The 22387-nt window shown below is 40.7% G+C and overlaps 3 protein-coding genes across 4 annotated transcripts; 1 reads left to right on the top strand and 2 right to left on the bottom strand.

Moving 5' to 3' along the window:
* Positions 1-3400: 3400 nt before the first annotated feature.
* LOC148692653 (putative disease resistance RPP13-like protein 1) lies at positions 3401-5215 on the bottom strand. Of its 2 annotated transcripts, none has more exons than XM_088680563.1 (3): positions 4880-5215; positions 4678-4796; positions 3401-4534 (listed from the first exon to the last, which is right to left on the bottom strand). In XM_088680563.1, exon 3 carries the CDS (start codon positions 4468-4470, stop codon positions 3427-3429), a length of 1044 nt encoding a protein of 347 aa, XP_088536689.1. In that variant the 5' UTR covers positions 4471-4534; positions 4678-4796; positions 4880-5215; the 3' UTR covers positions 3401-3426. The 2 variants fall into 2 exon arrangements, with proteins under 2 accessions (XP_088536689.1, XP_088536690.1); XM_088680564.1 differs by having other exon boundaries at positions 4678-4746; positions 4880-5195.
* Positions 5216-5943: 728 nt separating this feature from the next.
* Positions 5944-14456, bottom strand: LOC137743227 (uncharacterized). The gene is made up of 10 exons (XM_088680562.1): positions 14179-14456; positions 10900-13454; positions 10080-10727; positions 8537-9872; positions 7688-8034; positions 7393-7596; positions 6895-7049; positions 6633-6724; positions 6455-6545; positions 5944-6282 (listed from the first exon to the last, which is right to left on the bottom strand). Exons 1-9 carry the CDS (start codon positions 14336-14338, stop codon positions 6499-6501), a joined length of 5544 nt encoding a protein of 1847 aa, XP_088536688.1. The 5' UTR covers positions 14339-14456; the 3' UTR covers positions 5944-6282; positions 6455-6498.
* Positions 14457-14492: 36 nt separating this feature from the next.
* On the top strand, positions 14493-20582 carry LOC137743269 (outer envelope protein 80, chloroplastic). The gene is made up of 16 exons (XM_068483137.2): positions 14493-15286; positions 15733-15826; positions 15980-16062; positions 16247-16344; positions 16458-16527; positions 16607-16697; positions 17270-17351; positions 17448-17483; positions 18387-18540; positions 18641-18778; positions 18944-19014; positions 19169-19247; positions 19345-19460; positions 19620-19767; positions 19930-19999; positions 20178-20582. Exons 1-16 carry the CDS (start codon positions 14681-14683, stop codon positions 20330-20332), a joined length of 2091 nt encoding a protein of 696 aa, XP_068339238.2. The 5' UTR covers positions 14493-14680; the 3' UTR covers positions 20333-20582.
* The last annotated feature ends 1805 nt before the right edge of the window (positions 20583-22387 follow it).

Below are 22387 nucleotides of genomic sequence, written 5' to 3'. Positions count from 1 at the left end.
ACCCGGAGACGAAGAGATGACGGTTGTGAGGCTTTGATCCCAACAGTAGGTCTTCGTCAGTGAAGTTAATTACGTCATGGGTGGCACAACATGTGGCACATTCATGTGGCTGAAGCTTCGAGCCTTCGTCGTTACTTTCTTGCACTTCGTGGTCGTCGGGACCTGCCAAGACTGCTGCTAGTGCTCTTCGCATCTTTTTTGGCAATGGTAGCGCTTCCTCGATGCTAAAGTGTGTTGGCAGACCTTCTCCAGGTGTAAGGGTCTTTTCTACCTCAGTGGCGATAGCTTTGCCTTTTGAGGGCTCTTCTATTTCTACTTCAACCATGTGACAGGCCACGGTAGTGCACTGTTGGAAAAAGTCATTCGGGAAGTACTCACGTAAAGAAACGGGAATGCGTGGCTCCTGCTCCATAGGTTCCCTAGCATATGTTGTTTTATTATGCTTTATGTTTCTTCTAGGCTTCGCATTGTTACGGCCGTGGTGATTTCTTCTTTGTTCCACCTTTGGCTGTATGACTTGTGGTCTTGGTTTCCTTGTCTTTTTGTAGGTTACCAATATCCATCCTTCTTCATCATCAGCATGTGTATCTTGGTCGCTTCTCTCCAGTGATGGTTGTGTAGGAGGTGCCGTGCAACTTAAGCATTCACGGGAACGGTCAGGTGTCATTTGGAGAGGCACAGGATTAAACGATCCAAACGCAATTGTAGTGGTATGCGTTGCGGCCGTGTCCTCAAGGTCGAGCTCAATTTGCCCTTGTTGTGCTAGCTTCATGATGAGTTCTTTGAGAACGAAGCACTTGCCAACAGGATGGCTCACAATACGATGGTACTTGCAGTACCTAGGATCGTTTGTGCGATTCATTTCTTCAGGACGCTTGCATTCGGGTAGCTCAATCACCTTTTTTTCCAGCAAGTCATCTAACATGGCAGCCATGTCAGAGTCAGGAAAAGGGTACGTTTTCTGTTCCAACTCTCTCAAGGTGCTCTTGTATCTGTCTTGGGTGCGAGAAGGCTCACTTGTCTTTATCTCCTTCGCTTTCTTCTTGGAGGAGATCTTGATGGGCGTTGAGGAGGTCTTGATGGGCGCTGAGGAGGTCTTGATGGGCGCTGAAGAGGTCTTGATGGGGGTAGTGTTGACGGTGAAAGCTTCCTTAGCGGGCTTCTTCCCGGTCTTGTCTACATTTGGGGCGAATACTTTCTCCTTATTGAAGTTAGTAATTGGCTCATTTTTCCCATGATTAGCGATACTCAGCTCCATGTCGTGGGAACGAGTTGCTAGCTCTTCGAATGTTCTTGGTTTTATGCCTTGGAGGATGTAATGTAACCCCCAGTGCATGCCTTGAACGCACATCTCAATGGCAGAGGTTTCAGAAAGCCGATCTTTGCAATCCAGACTTAAGGAGCGCCATCTATTTATGTAGTCGACGACATGTTCATCTCTCCACTGTTTCGTACTGGTCAACTCTAGCATGCTTACAGTACGACGAGTGCTGTAGAAACGGTTGAGGAATTCCCTTTCTAGCTGGTCCCAACTGTTGATAGACTCAGGTTCGAGGTCAGTGTACCAGTCAAAAGCGTTACTTTTCAGCGAACGCACGAACTGTTTGACGAGGTAGTCTCCCTCTGTCCCAGCATTGTTGCAAGTTTCAATGAAATGGGCGACATGTTGCTTCGGGTTGCCTTTTCCATCGAACTGCATGAATTTTGGGGGCTGATAACCCCTTGGCATCTTCAAAGCATCAATCTTCTTGGAGTAAGGCTTTGAGTACAGTACGGAGTCATGCGAGCTTCCTTCGTACTGTGTCTTGACAGTGCTTGCGATCATCTCCTGTAGCTGCTGGATAGAGAGAGATCCCATGAATGCCGTTGATTGGTCTAGCTTCAACTTCTCTTCAACTTTCTCCACTGGTGGCTCCTCTTCTTCGTCGTCTTCTTTCTTTAATAGGCCAATATTTGGGTCGACTTTCACGTCGGGCAGCGCATCTAGTTGGTTGACAAGTGCGGCAATCTGCAAGTCCTTCTCTTCCACAGTCCGTGTGAGCCTTGCGATTGCTTCATTCATCTGAGCTAGCTGCTCCTCGATTGAAGTTGCTCCAGTGGTCATGACTTGCATGGTTGTACTGCTGCTCGAATCAGCGTCGGAGAGTAGGGACTCTGAGTATTTCTTCGAGCTTTCCCCCCTTGATACCCTTAGTGAGGCTAGGGTGATCACATGCTCGTAGCTCAGGTGCTCTTGTTCCTTTGACAGAGTCAATGCAGGGGCGGAAGCCGCAGCAAAAAGAGCTATTGCCTTACTTCGGGTCATGATGCCTGAAATATCACCACTTGCGGTGAGGATGTTCTTGTTCTTTGCTTTGATTGCAGGAACAGCTTGATCATTTCTTGATGCCATTTGCGTTTTTCGATGATTGGAGGATAGAGATGAGAGGTAGAGAGGTCCCACTGGGCGTGCCAAGTTTGTAAACACGAAAAATTCCTGAAACAAGAGACAAGAATAAGTGCACAAAATATATTTTGTGTTAATGATTTTGGGGTTACAATCTCTTTGTAATTTGATCCTCTGATTCTATCTTCATAGAGTGTAGGTTTGTTGATGAGCTGTTGATCCAAAGGGCCGTCGGGGCTTGATCTAGGGATGAACAGTTGATGAACGGATCTTCGAGAGCTTTTGGGCTTGATCTTGAAGACTGGGTGTATGGATTTCTTCAAGGGCTTTTGGGCTTGATCTTGAAGGTTGATGGATGAGCGGATCTTCAAGGGCTTTTGGGCTTAATCTTGAAGAACGGGTGTATGGATTTCTTCAAGGGCTTTTGGGCTTGATCTTGAAGGTTGATGGATGAGCGGATCTTCAAGGGCTTTTGGGCTTAATCTTGAAGAACGATTGTATGTGTGGATTTGTTGAGGTTGTTGATCCAAAGGGCCGTTGAGGCTTGATCTTTAGGATGAACGGATGATGAACACTTTCTTCAAGGGGCCGTCGGGGCTTGATCTTGAGTCGGTGGAAGTTCTTCAAGGGCCGTTGGGGCTTGACCTTTGAAGGAGGATTTGACGAAGAACGAAGAGTGTTTTCTTGATCCTTCAGGATTTGCTTGAGAGCTTTTAGAGTTTCAAAGCTTCAAGGTTTTGGTGTGATGTGGATTCCCTTCTTTCTTTCTCTTCCTTTCCTTCTTTCTTCCCCCCTTCTTCCCTCTTCCTCCTTCTTCCTCCTTCTTCCTCAAAATGAATGCCTTGGCTTCCTATTTATAGAATTCCAAAACTTGATTTTTGGATTTAAATAATCAGATGAAATAAATCATTTCTGCCAGGTATTGACACGTGTCCTATTTGATGACTTTTCCAATTTATTTCGATTTTTCGTTGAGTCACACGCTACATGTAAAATTTATGTGACACGTGAGCGTTGAAATTTTAATTATTGGTCATCATTCATTTCACCGAAATTTCGATGTCTACAACTTGCAAACAAAAATAATTTTCCATAGGCACCAAATTGTGAACCAGCGTGGCAGCTCCCATCATTTTTGAAACATCTGTATCACGTGTTGTCACAACTATCTTGCTTCCTTGTGCTCCATCACGAAAAGGGGACTGCAGCTTCATCCATTCTCTGTAGCTACACGTTTTCCAAACATCATCTAAAACAATTAAAAACTTCTTCCCAGCTAACTCCTTATGCAGATCATCTTGAACCTTATTGTGATCTTCTGTGGTACATTGTCGAGATGTGATTGATTCAAGAATTTGCTTTGTCACTCTTTGAAGGTTGAAGTCGTCAGATACACACACCCAAACGGCTGGTTGAAACATTTGGGTTGCAACAATATCTTTGAGTACTTGTCCGGCAAGTGTTGTCTTTCCGACTCCAGCCATACCAACAATTGCAACTACATCGAAATTGACAGCACGATGCTCTTGCTTTGACAGCAGCTCAACAATCTTCCTTTTGTCCTCCGCCCTTCCAATCACAGGTCCATCTGGTAGACTAGAACTAGGCGATATGTGTTGATGTGCCCTTGTAGTCAACGTCCCAGTATCAATTTTCAAACTAAGCTGGTCTTTTCTTTCAGATATCTCTTGTAATCGCTCAGTAATCTTCTGTATTTCCAAGTTCATTTTGAAGTTGAAAACACGATTAGGAATCGATTTCCATGCTTTGCTTGTTGTGATGGAATGAGCATGTTGTAGCTGACGTTTCAACATTTTAGTATGATATTTATCCAACACGTCTTCCGCATCAAAAGCCAAATCCCTGAGATCATCGAGCCAGAGCTTCAGTGCGTTGCTCTCAGCCGTCAGTTGCCTTTCCTCCGCGTCATTCAGCACCGCTCCAATTGCAGACAAGGTGGCACTCCACTTCTTCAGTTTCTGATCGATGCCCTTTACGAGTCCAAAGTACTTGAAGACCTCGCGTTGTGCCAACTTGTCAACCAGCACTTGGAGGAATGCCACAAGAAAAGTGTCTGCCGCCATAGTTTCTTGAATTGGAAGTTTGATCTGTTAAGCAATACCAATCAAGACTCACAAGTAGTCATAGCTGCACAATTAAAACAGATGAAACTAATTATTGTATACAAATCATATGCTTTTTACATGTTAAAATCTTAAAGTAGGACTCTACAAGTTACAGAACTCAGAAACTCGCATGGATATAGGAGCGGATGTGTAGCAAGAACTTACATGGAAGTCGTCAGATCACGAGGAGAGGATACTTGCGTCCGAGGATCAGATTTCAGTTGAAGTTGAAAACTTTAGTGCAATTAACAAAGTGTTGAACATGAAACCATATATATATTCAGCTGCAATTAAGATGAAGGAAATGAAATAAATAACGAATAAATAATGGATTTCCCATATAGATATAGTTGGAAGAAGAACTTACTGCATCAATTGAAGTTTTCAGATGATCATGAAGATGAAGGGACTTTTTTCCATCGAACTCATCTGATCGCTTATGAAAGTCAACGAATCCAGATTCCAGACCACAAAAGACTTAGAGCTCTGCAATAATTCAATTTGCTATGCTAATTCCTTTTACCATCGTTTAGTCACAAGGGGCTGTAACTAATCTCCACGCTTTACTTACCATATCCTGAATAGATGTTTAAGGAATGAAAACTGAGCAGGATTTTCATGATGGAGTGAAATATCACAAATTGTGGGTTATCTTGGGATAAGGTTTTTCTCTTCAAACTATCGTGTTTTGGGTCTAAATTCTTCTCCGTTTTCATAATTTAGATGAATTTTGGGTAGATTATTTTTCATTTGTCATTTTGTTCTGGTAGAACCTTGGTGGGACAAGGAAATTTTATTAAAATGAAAAAAAAAAGTTACACCAAATGAAAGAATGACATAAAATTTACTTATCTTGATAACGAAAATACACAAAAAAAAAATGACATATGACCAAACGCCTCTAAAACAAAACTTAGAAGATAAGAAGCTACAAAACAAACAATTTTTTTAAAAGAATTAGGTTTGCAATTGTATCAGTATTCCACCAACAGCACACGCTAGAAAGGTTGCAATTCCAGAATCCCCACGACAATCCACAAACAAGAAAAGTTAGAAACTTGTATTAGACATGGGCACGGGCCGGGCTGGGCCCAAATTTGAAGGGACTGGACTAGACCTGCTTAAAAAAAAAACATGACGGGCCGGTTAAGGTCGGGTACACGGGTCCTCTGTCCCTTTTTTTTTTTGGGAAATTACCGTAACGAAGTAAATCACATCGGTTCATATGAAGGCTGCAATTAGTTCATGAGCTGCAATGCTCTACAAAATCTTGTACGTTAACAAGCACTAAACTTTTCGATGACAACCAACTTCCCCAATAAATTAAATCCAGGGTTGCAAACTTTTATTTTTAGAAAACAAGTATATGATTCGATGTTCAATCTTTTGGTGTATGATCGTGAATAAGTAAATTGACCAAAAGAGGAAGAATAAAGGCAATAAAGATTGCTCTATATATACATAATCCTACAACACCCCATACCAAAATACATACATTTCTAGCATTCACTTATCATCCTTGACGAGAATGAGGTTAAAAGTTAAACTAAAATACATACATTTCGACCAAAGTGGCTGCGCCTAAGAAACGAGAAAGCAGGAGGTGATGACCAAATTACTCAATAGCTAAGGCAAATGGCCTTCTGCAAATGGAACTTGTTACTCTTCTCAACTACAATCAGTCGGGAAATTATCTGAGATAAGAATTACAATTCGGCTTGAAAGGGTGTCGCCTGCTCAAGAAACTGTTCACAAACAGACTTTGAAAATCTGCAACGAGAAACGAAAACCAATTATTACAAGTATTTTGGTTTTGATAGGCAGTAACTAAAGGCATTTTACATTTTGCAGAAGGAAAAATTGCTCCTTTAACAGCCAAACTGCCAGCACAAATGTAATTTAGAGCACGGAAAGGAAAATGGAGAATAAAGGTAAGCATTACCTTGACCAGAAGCACTTATTACTGAAGAATATACTGAACAGAGTTTATCGCATTCTGCTGTTGTTTAATTGATGGTTTCGGGGCAAGAGGACTGCAAATGAGCATATTGGAACTTAGTCCAGCAGTATCTTAAAATTGACTAGCCGAAAATGACCATGGCTTTAAACCATAAAAGTACCTTCAGAGATGCAGCAAAAGCTTTCTGGGGGGAAGATCGTCGCTGGGTCTGCTCTATTCTGGCAAGAAACGGCAAAAGCCAGGCAGTTTTTACTGTACAAAACAAGAACCAAACAATAGATTATTTTAGAGCCCGGCCGAGTTGACAGTTTCAAAGGGTACACAATCTAAGCCTTCTAAAATACATATCACCGAGATGACTGTGATGCTCTATAATTTAAAGATCTAAACCATATTTCATACATAACAATTGAAAAACATACCTTGACCATGAAGGAATAAATTTACTATTCGGTATGACATTGTCATCCTCGTCATTTTCATCATCTGATTCTTTGTATGGAGAGATGTCATAAGACTGCTCTTGACTTGTAATGCCAATTGAATTCTCCATTTCTTTGTCTAAATCGCTCGGTACCTTAAATATCACAGGAAGTATCAGCACAAGGCTTTACAGAGAAGGTAAAAGTGCACAAAAGTATTCAGCTATTCATGCATAAGAAAGCTTTCTACCAGTGGTTCAGATTTGAGTTTACATTAAGCTATTAGGAGTTTTAACATAGCAAAAGGGAAGGCCTCAAAAGAGTTAAAACCCAACAAGTTTAAAGGTCCCATGCAAACTACAACAACAGAGGATTATAATTCATGCTACGCTCATGGTTTATCACTCTGCTCCAGACTATGCAAGTAAAAGCACTCAACATGCAAGTAGATCCTAACATATGGTGGGTATCGATTGTTAAAAAGTCACCAGCATTTACCTCTGCTTTATACCCATAATTACTCGAGGCCTCATGGAACTCTTCATGGACAATACTTTCTCTTCCGGTGTTGCTTATTGAAATCCTGGAAGTACTAGGCTGAGTCTCCGAAATATTTCTGGAATTGTCAAATCCCCTTTCTGCCTCCATCTTCTTATTTGCCGTTTCATCCTTAGATTTCTTACCGCCATGGCCTCTTCCATCCTGCACAAGGAAGCACAATGTAGAATGTGATACCTAACATTGCAAAAGGAAAATGATATAACGAAATGAGGCAGAGCATAAAGAATCATACAATGGCCTGGCTTTTCATTTCATTCTCTACTTTTTCAGCAGGTAACTTGTATTCATGTTCTCTCTGCTGTCTACGGGCTTCAACACGCATTCTTTTTCTTTCCTTCTCCTTCCTTTCTTCCTCTTCCCTTTGTCTCTTCTTTGATGCCATATCAGCTTCTTTTTTCTTCCTCTCTTCTTCTTTCTTTTTTTTCTGCACCTCCAATTGCTTCATATTCTCCTGCTCCATTCTTGACCGCTCAAGTTTCAAGGCTTCCTTCTTCATCTTGCGTTCATTCTCTTTCTTTTCTGCAAGACGCTTTGCAGCTTCAGCTGCCTCCAGGGCCTTCACTTTGATGTCCCTCTTTCCTGCAAGAGAGCACAAATAGGTCAAAATACTGAATCAATTCATTGTGACCAAAACACAAGTGGTACATCACATGTTTTTATATAAGTGGTGGGAAATTTTATTTTTTAAGTTATTAACTTTTTAACACATATGTAACATCTCCCAGAATGCTCACAAGACATTCACAATGATACAATTAAAAAACAAATGAATCACTATCAAGATCCTTACAACAAGTTGAAGTCACCTATAAATTTTTTTTGAAGGATAATAAGGCAACTCAATTTTCATGGGACTTTCAAATATGCACTTTAATTTTTACCAGATGATCCCAAACATGCATTACCAATTTACAACTCCAAACAAAACATTCCCTAATTCAGTAAAAAACAAAACCATTATCCATACTGTAACCCAGTTTAGACATACGATTATTATCCACACTCGAAAAACAATCATATGGAATATGTACAAGTAAGCAACATCCAAAGTTCAAGATTAAGATTACTAGTAAGAAATTACCTGTTACAACTGCAGCTGCTTGTTTCTGTTGAACAAGTGGAATGAAAGAAGTCATGCTGGACACGATATTGTTACGTTTTGGCTCCTGCTCTGACAAACTTGGACCACCTTTTCTCAAACTGGTTTTTCCAGATAATTTTGGTTTACTGAACCTGTTATGAAGTGATCCAGTAGTCCTCTTAATATCGTTTGTTGCTTGTGACATGCTCAGGTTCTCCTTATTGTTATATCTTCTCTTGCTGCTGTTTTGGATTCCAAGCCTCTGTTTGAAGCTCTTATGAGTGCCTGTAAAGCTGATTTCAGTGTTCACGGAATCTAGGCTAAGTCTATCTGCATATGGTTCAGCTTTAGAAACTGATGCAGGAGGGTTTGGAATCTCAGTAATGTCAGCAAGGGGTACTCTTTGTATTGAGCTATTTAATGCACCTGAAACAATGCCACCTTGGAAAGTATCAGCTACCTCATCTGCATTCTCATTTTCTTCACTGATGCAGGGAAGCTCCAGATTTAAGCTTCCTCGCTTCCTTGAACTACTTGTCCTTGAACCAGTTATATCCCAAAGTTTCCCAACTGGAGACAGATAAGGTTTCTTAGTATCCCAACTAGATTGACCACTATGATTTAATAGGCAATCAGAATAGGACCTTGCATAAAACGCCTGGCCAACTTCCTCACTCGAGCAACTATGACCATCCCTTAATTGCTTGACAGCATCATTCATGGTCCTCATATCCACACCCTCTAGAAGCCCAGTTGGAACAGACTGGTAGAGATTTGGAATATTATGCAACTTATATGAAGCAGAAGAGCATGCAACTGGAGTTTGCATGCAAGCAGATTGGCACAGCTGCTCCAGAATGCTGGCATGTTCAATTGTAGTGCTTGGAAGGTTCCACTCGTCAAAGCCAACTCCCTTTCCAGCAATGCTTGTTGGTTCATCATCTGTTTGCATAACGAACCCCTCAAGCTCAGGCTTTGTATCATCGACACCAATCAAATCCAAGGATTGGCTACGTGGAGATCCAAAATTACTGGTCCCTTCAAGATCAAATCTCATTTCCTGCATTTCTCTTCGAGCACAAGTCAAATGTTCAGCATGTCCTATTGTAAGATGATTCTCAAGAGTTAATGAAACAGTGTTCTCTTCTATGCATTGACTTCCTGAATCAACGATAATGCTTGGCGGATGTGCTGCTCCTGTTTCCTCCATCAAAGAATTTTGAGACCGGCCACCAGTCTGCTTCATCAAACTTAAGATTGATTCTTCAAATTCTTTATCCATGAAAGTGAAACGTGCATTCCCACTTGTATTCCCGCATCCCAAGCTGATTCTACCCTGTCAGACACAACCTTATGCATTAGAAAAGATAAAATAAAAGTAGAAGAACAACCTGTCTGATATAAGAGAACAAGTATACAGACCTCAAATAAAACAAAACTACTAAATAGAGTAACATAGATGTAAGTGCCACAGCTTAGCCAAGAGAAAGACAGAGAGAGAGAGAGAGAGAGAGAGAGAGATCACTGCACAATTGAAAAGTACCTCTGTCATCTGTGCCTTAGGTGAAGATTCAGACCAATCTATCATGTGGGGATCCTCATTTTGATGTGTTTCTCCGACTGAGATTCTGCTGACATTTGATTTCACCACATCCTCCTGGGAAACTGGAAGTCCTTGAGATTCTAGCATGGCCTTTGGACTATGTTCTACACTTCCCAAGTTCCCACACGCAGAATCACTACTGACAGTGTAAAAGCCATGTTCTCTCAAGTCCAAGGAAGCAGGCAGGTAATCAGCTGTTTTATGCCCAGTCTTTCTTCGTTTATGCTGAGGGCATGAACCCTCCAAAAGAAAGTGATCTCTTGCCTTTGCTTCCTTCTTTTGGCAACTTTCATTAGTGATATGAGAATAATTAACCGATTCCAAGGGTTGATTTGCATGGTTAGACAGCCGAGGTGATATGCCAATAGAACCTGCAAGTGTACCGCCAGTTTTTCTGGCATTACTGGCTGAACCACTGACATTCAAAGAGCTCTCCTGTTGGCCAGAGCTTCTAGATCTTGCAGTTCTACTAGAGTTGATAGCAGTGCCTCTTTCCTTGCTTTGAAAATCACCTATTTTTGCCTCTTCCACTTCACAAGCACTTGTATCAGGAGGTTTGACCACATTCAGTTCATCACTAGTTTCACCCTGTCAAACACAACCTCATGCATTATAAACGATCAAATAAAAGTAGACAAGAAAATTACGAGCACAATTAAACAGAAAGTCTCAAATAGAAGAAGACTACTAAACAGAATATGGGCCACCACTTAGCCGAGAGAGAGCAAGAGAGATCACTGCATAACAGAAAAGTAAGTACCTCTTTAATCTGTGCCTTAGGTGAAGATTCAGAGCTCTCTATCATGTCGTGGTCCTCATGTCGAGGCGTTTCTTCAACTGGACTTCTACTAAGAATTGATTTTGCAACATCCTCCCGAGAAAGTGGGCCTTGAGATTCTAGTAAGGCCTTTGGACTATGCTCTACACTTCCTGTGATTCCACACAGAGACTCTCTATTGCCACTTTCTAGCAAAGTACTAGTACCTCCATCATTATGATCATAGGATGCCTCTTTAACTGATAGGACAGCATTTCCATTAGAGACACTTTTAGAATCCTCTGCAGGGGATTCAGATAAAGCACTCTGGAGGTCCTTTCCTTTGACTGAAACTTCCGGATCCCCCAGAAAATTCATCGGCAGGGATGAGTTACAGTTTTCTTGGTAATCGACAGTCATTCCTTCATCCCGTATATCTTCAGTGTGCATCAAGGAAAGAGAACTTTTCTCTGATGACCTTCCCTGCATTCCCTCTTTAAGAGGAGTATAGCATCCATTCCTACAGGACTCTTCCACATCATCAAAATTAAGTTGCTTGGGATTCACAAACACATTACAATCAGCTGGTTGCCTTGAGGCTAAAACTTCCACTCCAACTTTAAGCCCAGTACCATCCAATTTTGATCCAGAACCTTCAACCGATACATCAGGATCAATTTCAGTTTCTACACCAGTTGCAGCTTTAACAAATTCACTGGTTTGAGTACAAGGTACCTCTTTTACCATAGCACTTGATACATCCTGGTGCCTGATTCCTGCAGACCCACGAGTCAGTTTCTCTAACAAATGCTTGCTGTTGTTGTTGTTACTTGTCTTTCTACCAGCATAGTGATCTACATCATTTTCCTTGTCTGAAGAATCTGTTGAATTCTCCACAAACAGATCCTGATCACATTGAATTGGAACAGACCTTCCAGAAGACATTCGAGTTCTCTGTGAATCATGAGACTTTTTAGATGCAGCATATGTTGACTGATTAATTCTTTGACCAGATATATTGGCGATGGTGCCTTTCACTATTTTTTCAGTCCTACACACAGCTTGTGACCCAGTACTTCTGAAGACATACTCCCCAGAAGAATCCTCCTTACTTGAATGCTTTTCCCCATTTACTGCACAAAACTCAAGATTACTTTGAGCAGGTAGAGACCCTAAAATGGACACTTGAGACCCATGTGCATCATGGAAATCAGGATCTCCTGTAGTCCAACTTAAACGCTGAGGTGGCTGTGTTGACGTACCGGTGGAATGATGGATTGTACCGCCATCACCCTTCACAGACACACAGGAAGTATCTACCTTCGGAGAATTGTTAACATCGTTTGGGTTTCGGGAAGAACTTCTGGATCTTGTTATTCTGCCACTGTAATCACTGATTCCCTTGCCCCAGCACTCCCCCACTTTTGTTTTCGCTTCACAACTTCCATCAATAACATCACAAGATTTCACCACTTCCACCATTTCGTCAACATGTTTCGGATGTTGCAATGAATTTCTGACACCATCTTCACTTGTGCTGTTAGATAAATGCTCCAACTTGGACATTTCATCAAGACAACTAGGTTCTTGCCTAGCACTTCTAGATCTTGTTGTTCTCCCAGAGTACATGCTGCTTCCCTTTTCCTTGGTAAAATAATCACCTACTTTTGCTTCATTCTCTTGGCGACAATCATTAGTGATATGAAAGCAATTAACCAATTCCAACGGTTTGTTTACATGGTTAGACTGCTGACCAGAGCTTCTAGATCTTGTAATTCTACCAGAGGAGATGCTAGTACCTCTTTCCTTGCTTCGAAACTCGCCTATTTTTGCTTCTTCCACTTCACATGCATAATCACTTGTCTCAGGAGGTTTGAATAAGTTCAGTTCATCAACATGGTCAGACTGTAGGGAAGATATCACACACCCAGTTGTTCCACTAGCATACCCAATACCATTGTTCTTATCCAGTGAAAAGCTTTTTTTGGCACTGTTGCGAATTTCCAACGCTTTTTGTCTGGATTTGGATCTCTGAACTCTAGCCAGTGATAGAGCTGGGTCATGGTAAATGTCAGAGGTTCTTGCATCCCTCTGATCTTCAGGAGATGTATTACTCAGATCCTCTTTTCTCGGATCTTGAGGAACACTGTTGGAGGAACTTGCGGCATTACTAACAGGGCATTGTGGCAAAGTTGATACCACATCTCCTGCACCTCTAGCTGGTGATAGAGCTGGATCATGGTAAATGTCTGAGATTCTTGCATCCCTCACATCTTCTGGAGATGTAACACTAGGATCCTTTTCCCTCACATCTTGAGGAACGCTTTTGGATACACGCCCAGCATTACCTACGGAGCAATGTGGCAAAACTGACACCTCATCTCCAGCACCAAAACCTTTGTCCAAACCATGAAATTCAGTGCACAAACCATTTGGTAGCTCCCCACTGACAGTTGTGGGAGCTGGCTTGTCAAACACAGAACAGTGACTACTAAAAGGGATCATAGGCAGCGCGCCATGGAGTGGAACTCCGGAATTCAGCTCTTGTTTGTTCAACACTGTGATGAACAAATCAAAAGATACTTAATTAAGCCATGCAGACATTGTACATGCATACTTACATTACACATACAGCATACAAATGTGTGTGTGCGCGCAGTATTCCTCGCCATATTCCATTAATGAATCGTTTGAATTGAAAATATATCCCAAATATAAAAATTACAAGCAGGCAAACAGAGGATTAAGAAAGCCAAAACGGTCCGAATTACACCAATAAAAAATGCAATGCAGACAACCAAAGTTTCATTTCTTCGTCATCTAAAAACGTAATTCCCACTAAAACCGAAGCAAAAAAGTTAACAATATTATTCAAACCATGCCCTCAAAAAGTACACAAATACACAATGCAATGTGCAAAGCCTAGGTTTCATTTCTTCATCATCCAATCACGCAATCCCCCCCAAAACCTAAACAAAATAGCAAATTTGAAATCGAAAGCAGCAAAGTTCAATATTTTTATCCAAACAATGTGGAAAACCTAGGTTTCGTTTCTTCATCATCTAAGAACGCAATTCCCCCTAAAACCAAAACAAAACAGCAAACTTCGCAGTCGAAAGCAGCAACATTCAACATTTTTATCCAAACAATGTGGAAAACCTAGGGCTTTACAGAAATGATAAAAAGGGAAAATACACTCTCGGGGACAGTTTGGTTGAAATTAATACGAAAAAAACGCATGACGGATTTAAACTGACGGAGATTAAGGTCGGAAAGTAGTACCATTGTTGGGGTCGGTGGAGGAGCAAAGCCAGGGAGGAGGGGCGATTCCGTCTATTAGGCATTTGGAGGCGAGGTGTTGCTCGAAGAGTAAAGTCTGCTGCTTTGCTTGGTTAACAATCCATTTCTTCCGCTCGAAGATCTGCACCAACAGCTTCTCCATCGTCGCCGATTTCAAACTTCGACCATGGATTCAGATTCACCGAGTTGCAGAAAGAGCTAGAGAGAGAGAGGAGAGAGAGGGAGATGGGTGTTTTTAGCGCGGCTTGGTTTTCAAATTTTCTATAACAAGTGGTCCACCAAGCCCAATAAAAAGTACCCAAAACCCAAGCCCAAGACCCGCCTCCGAACCCGCTCCCGGGTGCTCCGTCTTCTTCCCCAAACCCCAACTCTCTCTCTGTTCGACTGTCAACCAAAACCCTAAAGCCCTCCTATTCCCGGACAAGGCTTCTCTATCTCTGCAACCAAACACCACTCTCCGGTCTCATTTATCTGTCCACGTCCAATGCCGCCGAACGACGGCGTTCGGTTCACTTCGTCTCCCTCCGCCAAAGTCCCACGCCCTCCCAAACATCGACACGTGGACCTTCCATTTCTGTTCGCCAAAACCAGAAACTCGTTTGCCCAACTCATCAACTCGCTCAGGACTCGTTCGCCTTTCCCAAAGTTCCCACCTTTGCCTATTCTCTGCTCGGCGTCGCTGTCACGGAGTCGGGGGTCTCCCGAATCAGCGGAGTCCGAGTCGCGGAATCGGAATGCGGACCGGAGCCAGTTCGTCGGGAAGTCGCCGCTTTTATGCTCGGCGTCGCTGTCTCTGGCTCGGCCGGACGAGACGACTCAGTCGCAGCAGAAGGGACACTCGTCGAGTCGGCACGATGAGGAGAGGGTTCTGATAAGCGAGGTGCTGGTGAGGAACAAGGACGGGGAGGAGCTGGAGAGGAAGGACCTCGAAATGGAGGCTTTGGCGGCTCTCAAGGCGTGCCGAGCGAACTCGGCGCTTACTGTGCGGGAGGTCCAGGAGGACGTGCATAGGATCATCGATAGCGGCTATTTCTGCTCTTGCATGCCCGTTGCTGTCGATACAAGGGACGGCATCAGATTGATCTTTCAGGTATCCACATTGTATCTGCATTGTTATGGAATTGAATTTAGTTATCTGTTTTTCGTTTTCGATTCTAGTGAAGAACTTTGACAAGCATTAGTCTTTATTAATCGCATTGGTTTTGCATTCACTTTTTTCGTCAAATTTATGTTCTTTTAGTTGTGTTTATGATATTATGCTAATTATCAAGCTGCGCGTGCATTGTTGTATTATGGTTTAGGGTTGAATCTGTATGTCCCATGATCATTTCAATTTTTTCTTAGAATCCGCGTCTTTAAACTAAACGAGCGATTTGGCTGCTCCAAGAAAGAAAATTGAAAATAGAGAGTTAGCAGTCATCGATTTGTGTAATTGTTTCGTAGGTGATAAAAACTCGGGTCATAATAATGTATCGAAACATCTTTCCTATTGGACGTAAGTATGACTGATAGTATATATTCTTTGACTGGAGCTAGGTAAAACCAAACCAGGAATTCCAAGGGCTAGTATGTGAAGGAGCGAATGTTCTTCCAGCAAAGTTTCTGAAGGATGCATTCTGTGATGGATATGGTTGGTTTTTCTTCATTGCTCTTACATGGTTACGGGTGTGTGTGTGTGCGCATGCATATGTTATTGAAAGATCATTTGCACCTCTCTGGTGGTGCCACTTTCATGACGTGGGAGGCCTATATTGATTTTCGGTTTTGGTGTCAAGTTGTGCAGGAAAAGTTATTAATCTTAAGCATTTGAATGAAGTAATATCTTCCATCAATGATTGGTACATGGATCAGGGACTTTTTGCCATGGTTGGTTACGCTCTTATGAATTTTCCAATTTTTTTCTTTATAATTTCAAAATGTATAAAGTTGTAATTAATTTTTCTAGTGCTATAGAGTGTAGAATTGGTTCAGTGTAGGATTCTACTGCCCCTTGTTTGCGATCAAGTTTTTTTCTTAATAGTAGATAATTGTTCTCTCAATTACATTTTAGGTTTCAGCTGTTGAGATTCTCTCAGGTGGTATTCTTAAGTTACAAGTATCAGAAACTGAGGTCAATAATATCTCCATACGATTCCTCGACAGGAAGACGTAAGCTCCTGCTTTAATTGAGTTTTCATTTACAGATAAACTTGAAATTAGAAGTTTCGTGGAAAGGTGGCAACTACAGCATTTCTTCTCTAATTTTTCTTCTCTCTTTTTAGGGGTGAACCAACCATAGGGAAGACAAAGCCTGAAACGATACTTCGCCAACTTACTACCAAGAAGGGCCAGGTACTGTTGCATACACACAGCGATAAATTTTAGTTGATATTCGGGAACACTGTGTTTACATTCGGGATTTCCTATGTAGGTCTACAGTATGCTACAGGGAAAAAGAGATGTGGAGACTGTATTGACTATGGGACTCATGGAAGATGTTAGCATCATACCCCAACCAGCAGGTGGAAAAGGAAATTTCAGTTTTATTATTTTTAGGCAAATAATTTTGTTTGAAATTATATTTCAGAATGTTAGGTTATTTTCAATTTTCATAATAGTCAGCACCTAAGAATGTTGCTTATGCGGAAACTTATGAAATCAAATATTTACAAATAGAAACATTATCTGGTGCATAATATTATAATAATTTTCTGGTGTTGCGAATTCTGTGATGTAGACTTGTATACACTGATGGAGTACTCTGTAGTCTTAGATAGGGGTTAATGTTCAACAAACCCATTAGTTTTCTCTCGGCAAGTGGAACTTTTCTGTTAGAGAGGGATAACAGTCTACTGTGATTGTCCTCATTTTGGTAGGATTCTGGTAGCCTTGAATCCTAATAGTCACATCAATATGGTCATCCATGGTAGACTGCTCTCTTAGCTTTCAACCCTTTATAGGACTAATGATGTCCGATATTGGCATTTATGCTTATGGCCCCATCGGTATCTGTAGAAATGATGCTAATTATTTATACATGTTTGTGTGATGATATTGATCGTAATTGAATGCTTTAAATAATGAAAAATTGTAGATGCTGGTAAGGTTGATATCACAATGAATGTTGTTGAGCGGCCAAGTGGAGGGTTTTCTGCTGGTGGTGGTATATCAAGTGGGTAAGTCAAATTAGTGGAAAATGCAAATTGTAATCTTTGAGTTTATGTTTCAGATATTGTGGTACAAAATTTTTAACTTCTATTCTTTAATTTCAGAATTACAAGCGGCCCTCTATCAGGACTCATTGGAAGGTAATCTTACTGTTCCAGTTTTAGATGCTTCGCTCTATTCCTTTCTCCAGTTTACATGCTTCATTCTTTTTCTGTTCCCCAGTTTGCATGCTTTCTTCTTTTTCAGTTCCCCAGTTTCCATGCTTAATATTGACGACATAGTCGGATGAGTTATTCATGATGTTATGTGTGTGCATTAAGTATATTCATTTTTGGGTTGATTATGTGTTTGGCAAATTAAATGTGGGCTGATTAGATTCTGATTTGACTTTAATCAGAAATTGATAATTATCTAGTTTTGTGCCTTTATGGATTGGAACAAAGCATGTCAAGCTTCTGGACCATTTGCATCAGTCTGAAATCCTTTTGTTGACAGACTTTGACATAGGGAAGAGCCTGGCTTTCTGAAACTTAAAATGGTAAATATGTAGGTGAACAAAAATTTTAGACTGATACTCGAAGGGAGTACCTGTACGAGATTATGTAGCATCAGAGCTTACTAAAACTGGTTACGATAATTAACCCTTGCGAGTTGATAGTAATACAGCTGTGTGAGTATTTAACAATTTGCATTGTAACATTTAAATACTTAGATTGTCAGGGTACTAACAATCCTAACTGTTTAACAGTGGTGGTGTTACATTTTTAACGTATAGATCTCCTCATATGCATTTATATTATTTGCTTTCGCAAAAATATTTATTCAATTATCTGATATCTAATTTTTCAAAAGAACAAGGAAATGCTAATCTATTACTATCAATGTTGTGAGTGTCATATATTTCTGCATATACCTAAAGACATACATGTGTCCCTGCACAAGTAGTGTTTGCTTTGCCCAAGTTAGCTAGTGTTCCACTCGATTTTTGAAATTTTAAGACTAAATCATTACAGTTTCCCATAAGTTTTTTGTTTTTCTTGCAGCTTTGCATATTCTCATAGGAATCTCTTTGGAAGAAACCAAAAGCTACATGTTTCTTTAGAGAGGGGCCAGATAGACTCAATTTTTCGCATAAACTACTCAGATCCATGGATTGCGGGAGATGATAAGCGGACATCCAGGACCATAATGGTTCAGGTAGTTTAATGTTATTTTGTATCAACTATTATCATATGTTCCTTCTAACTACTTCAAAATTCTCGATGCTTAGACCCTTGACTGATTCTTCTTCTGCTAGAATTCCAGAACCCCTGGAACACTCATCCATAACCAACTAGATGGTAGTAAGTTGACCATTGCTAGCATCACAGCAGGTATCGAGTACAGCCGACCAATAAGACCAAAGTTGAGTGGAACAGCTGGGCTTATCTTTCAGGTACTTGTGGTTTTATCATCGCCCCTGTGGTTAGGTTTTCTGGGTTTGCTTGGATACCTTTTAATACTGGGTGGTTGTCACTTGTAGGGTTCCTTATAAGATTATGTTGACATGATTGTGTTTTATTTATACTTACAACTGCCATATTCTGGACTATTGTTCCAGCATGCTGGTGCTCATGATGAGAAAGGAAATCCTATTATCAAGGATTTCTACGGCAGTCCTCTAACTGCAAGGTACGTGAGTCTCAAATCAGATAATACCAAACTAATTCAGTTCGGTTTCTTTTCTCGGTACAAATTTAGTTTGGTTGCCATATCTTAGTATAGATTTTTCTGTGATCCATACTTCTAATCTTCTAGCTCTTTGTTTACCATTTCTCTGTTGTAGTGGCAATACCCATGATGATGTGCTACTTGCTAAACTTGAGAGTGTCTACACGGGTTCTGGTGACCGTGGGTCGTCAATGGTTAGTTAACCTGAGTGTGTTCACAATTGTAACCCCCACAACTCCTTTTTCTGATCGTCCACTGTATTTTGATACTCATTTTTGGGTCCTTTTGCAGTGTGTATTCAACATGGAACAAGGACTTCCTGTTTTGCCTGAATGGTTGTATTTCAACAGAATAAATGCTCGTGCGAGGAAAGACGTTGAACTTGGCCCTACCCGTGTTCTTGCAAGGTATGACCAATCTGTATTTGTAGACAGTTGGAGCAATCTAATCACAAAACATATCTTTCCCCCAATCCTCCCCCACCTCACTTTTGTAATTGTAGCTTTGAATTCAAGCTAATGATACTCTCATTTGGTTTTTGACTTTGATATGCTTTGCCCTGCTAGTTTGTCTGGTGGCCATGTGGTTGGTAACTTCCCACCGCATGAAGCATTTGCGATCGGTGGAACAAATAGTGTAAGAGGTTACGAAGAAGGTGCTGTGGGCTCTGGTAGATCTTATGCAGTTGGCTCTGGAGAAATTTCTTTTCCAATGGTATGTAGTGCAAACAGCCTTAGTGCACTCACAACATCTGATACTGTATGCAACTGCCACAACACCACCACCCCCCCCCCCTTAATTATTCATGTAAATTTGTACACTTGAAGAGAGAATTGATTCCTTGATCCGTCATCATGTCCCGGCCTGTTTTCACAGATAGGGCCGGTTGGAGGAGTCATTTTTGCTGACTATGGCACCGATCTTGGGTCAGGCCCCACCGTGCCTGGTATGTTGCTCTTTAGTTTAAATTACTGTTCACAATTGGATCCTTGGAACGATCACTTATGCATACATGTTCAGACTGTTGTCCGCATTTGAATGCACATTCACCTTTGATTATCAGCTTTGCCATCTGCTCCTCACAGGCAATGTTCTTAGAGGTTGTTATATTCTGTTTTCATCAGGTGATCCCGCGGGGGCTCGGCTTAAGCCTGGAAGTGGGTACGGATATGGATTTGGCATCAGACTGGACTCACCGTTGGGGCCTCTTCGCCTTGAATACGCATTCAACGATAAGCATAGAAAGAGATTTCACTTTGGCATCGGACATCGGAACTAGGGCATCCTGTTATCTTTTAGGTTCCATGTCTTCTAATTCTTTTATTGTATTTGTTTCTGGGGTTGTACTTGTACATGCTGCTTTTCTTCCCCTGGTGTTTCAGTTTTCATCTTACAATTTTCGTGTTTGCCTAACACTTTACCTCACCAAACAACTAAGCCAGGCCACCAAACAGGCCTTTTGGGCTTTAGATACTTGGGTTGACCCGAGCCCAATTCGAAATAAGAAAGTTCAAAACTAGGTTTACCCATCTCAGTTCGCATTTTTCATGGTGTGCTTACTTTTGATTACGAAGTGTCTATATTTTCATAGGAAATAAGGAATTCGACACCTATTATGGAGGAATTACTATTTGGGAGATGATATCTTGATTAACAACAACAAAGTCTTATCCTACTAAGTAGGGTGGGCTATATGAACTCTAGAATGTAGTTGTGCTCAGTTTCGTGCGAACTCCTCCGTTAGCTCTAGTACTCTATGTTTTTTCTTAAGAGTTTCTTTCCAAGTCTTCCTAGGTCATCTTTTCTACCTCTTTTGTCTCGAGTCTTTATCTCATGATCGCGTTTTATAACTAGATCATTTGTAGGTCTTCGGTTCACTTATCATAACTATCTTAATTGATTTTTCCTCATCTTATCTTCAATTGTGGCTACACCCTTTACCTCTGATAACCTCATTCTTAATTATGTCATTTCTTGTGTGCCCACACATCCAACGAAGCATTCTTAGGGAGATGATATCCTGATTCTCATAAATACAGAATAAACGAAGTGATAAGGAAAAACGAATTACTGAGATTCAAAATAAAAGATTTAATAACTGTGAAAATTGAACTTAATGCTAAAACACACATATCACTTAGTGTTACTTAATATTGAAGCCACACCCACAATTTGGAAAGAAAGGAATAGGACTTTGGAGCTAGAAAATAAGATATAATGGCATGAAAACTATTAGTACTATTGCACTTCTAGCTTCAATTGCTTGAAGAATAACAATCATCCATTTGTCCCCTCCTAACCCTTGTTATTGCTCGCAGATGACAGATATCAATCAATATGCTCAACCCACGTTGTAAGTAGTGATGCTAATGATAGTCACTTTCATGCATGTGGGTGCACGAGAGTAACTATTGGTTACTAACACAAGTAAATTTGACAATGAACCAATGACTGACAATCACATATGCGCATGTTCTTATTGGTAGCCCGCCTTATACATGGCCTTCCTTCCAAATTATTGAAGGTCCCACTATCGAAATGCGACTTTGAATGCCATTCATTCATCCACCCTCTCTACTTGTACTCGAAATGCATATGGGAACTAGTAAGTATCTAGATACCAAATTGGAGTGTGATGTGGGTAGCCATACTGCTCTGAAATTGCAGCAAATTTGTTTCCATCCATTTATGTTCCTTTGTACTTTTTCCCAATGACATTTCACAAGTTTCTTCTTCTAACAGTTGCCATACAAAACGTGATATAGAGATCATCTATAAGCATAAGAAAAACATTGAACACCTCAATGAACTACTAAGAAAAACATTGAACACCTTAATGAACATCTACATGTAACTCATGAAATGTGGGTCGAGGGAATCACCTCGCCTAATAGGTTCAATGGAACAAAATCTTACAATCGGGTCACATGATAAGTGGTATAAATACAAGAAGATATATTATTGGTGACACAACAATTCTTTCTAGATGAATTGAAGCTAATTATTAAATCATTCCATTTCATGTTTTCTACATCGATAAAATGTAAATAAAGGTAACACTTGCATAATCTATTATATATCTGTGATGAAATCCAAAATTTATGCAAATTAACAAGTTTGCTTTAATCTAATATCGATCATAAGCCATCTCCACCTTTAATTGGATGGCCACAAGTCTTGTTCTTCTGTTTTTGCAATCAATTAGGTTGTCACAATCACTACTATTTATGATATATATTTTTTGGTAAAAAAGAAAAGGACTAGCTATTCTTAAAGTTGATACGGGATTTTAGTATGCTTAGATGTATTATATACTGATATCTTAGTGATTAAA

This window comes from Pyrus communis, chromosome 11 (genome assembly GCF_041283825.1).
Source record: "Pyrus communis isolate YQ-2024b chromosome 11, ASM4128382v1, whole genome shotgun sequence".
Lineage (NCBI taxonomy): Eukaryota > Viridiplantae > Streptophyta > Magnoliopsida > Rosales > Rosaceae > Pyrus > Pyrus communis.
The sequence above is the reverse complement of the archived record's forward strand: the minus strand, read 5'-3'. Positions and strand labels throughout refer to the sequence as shown.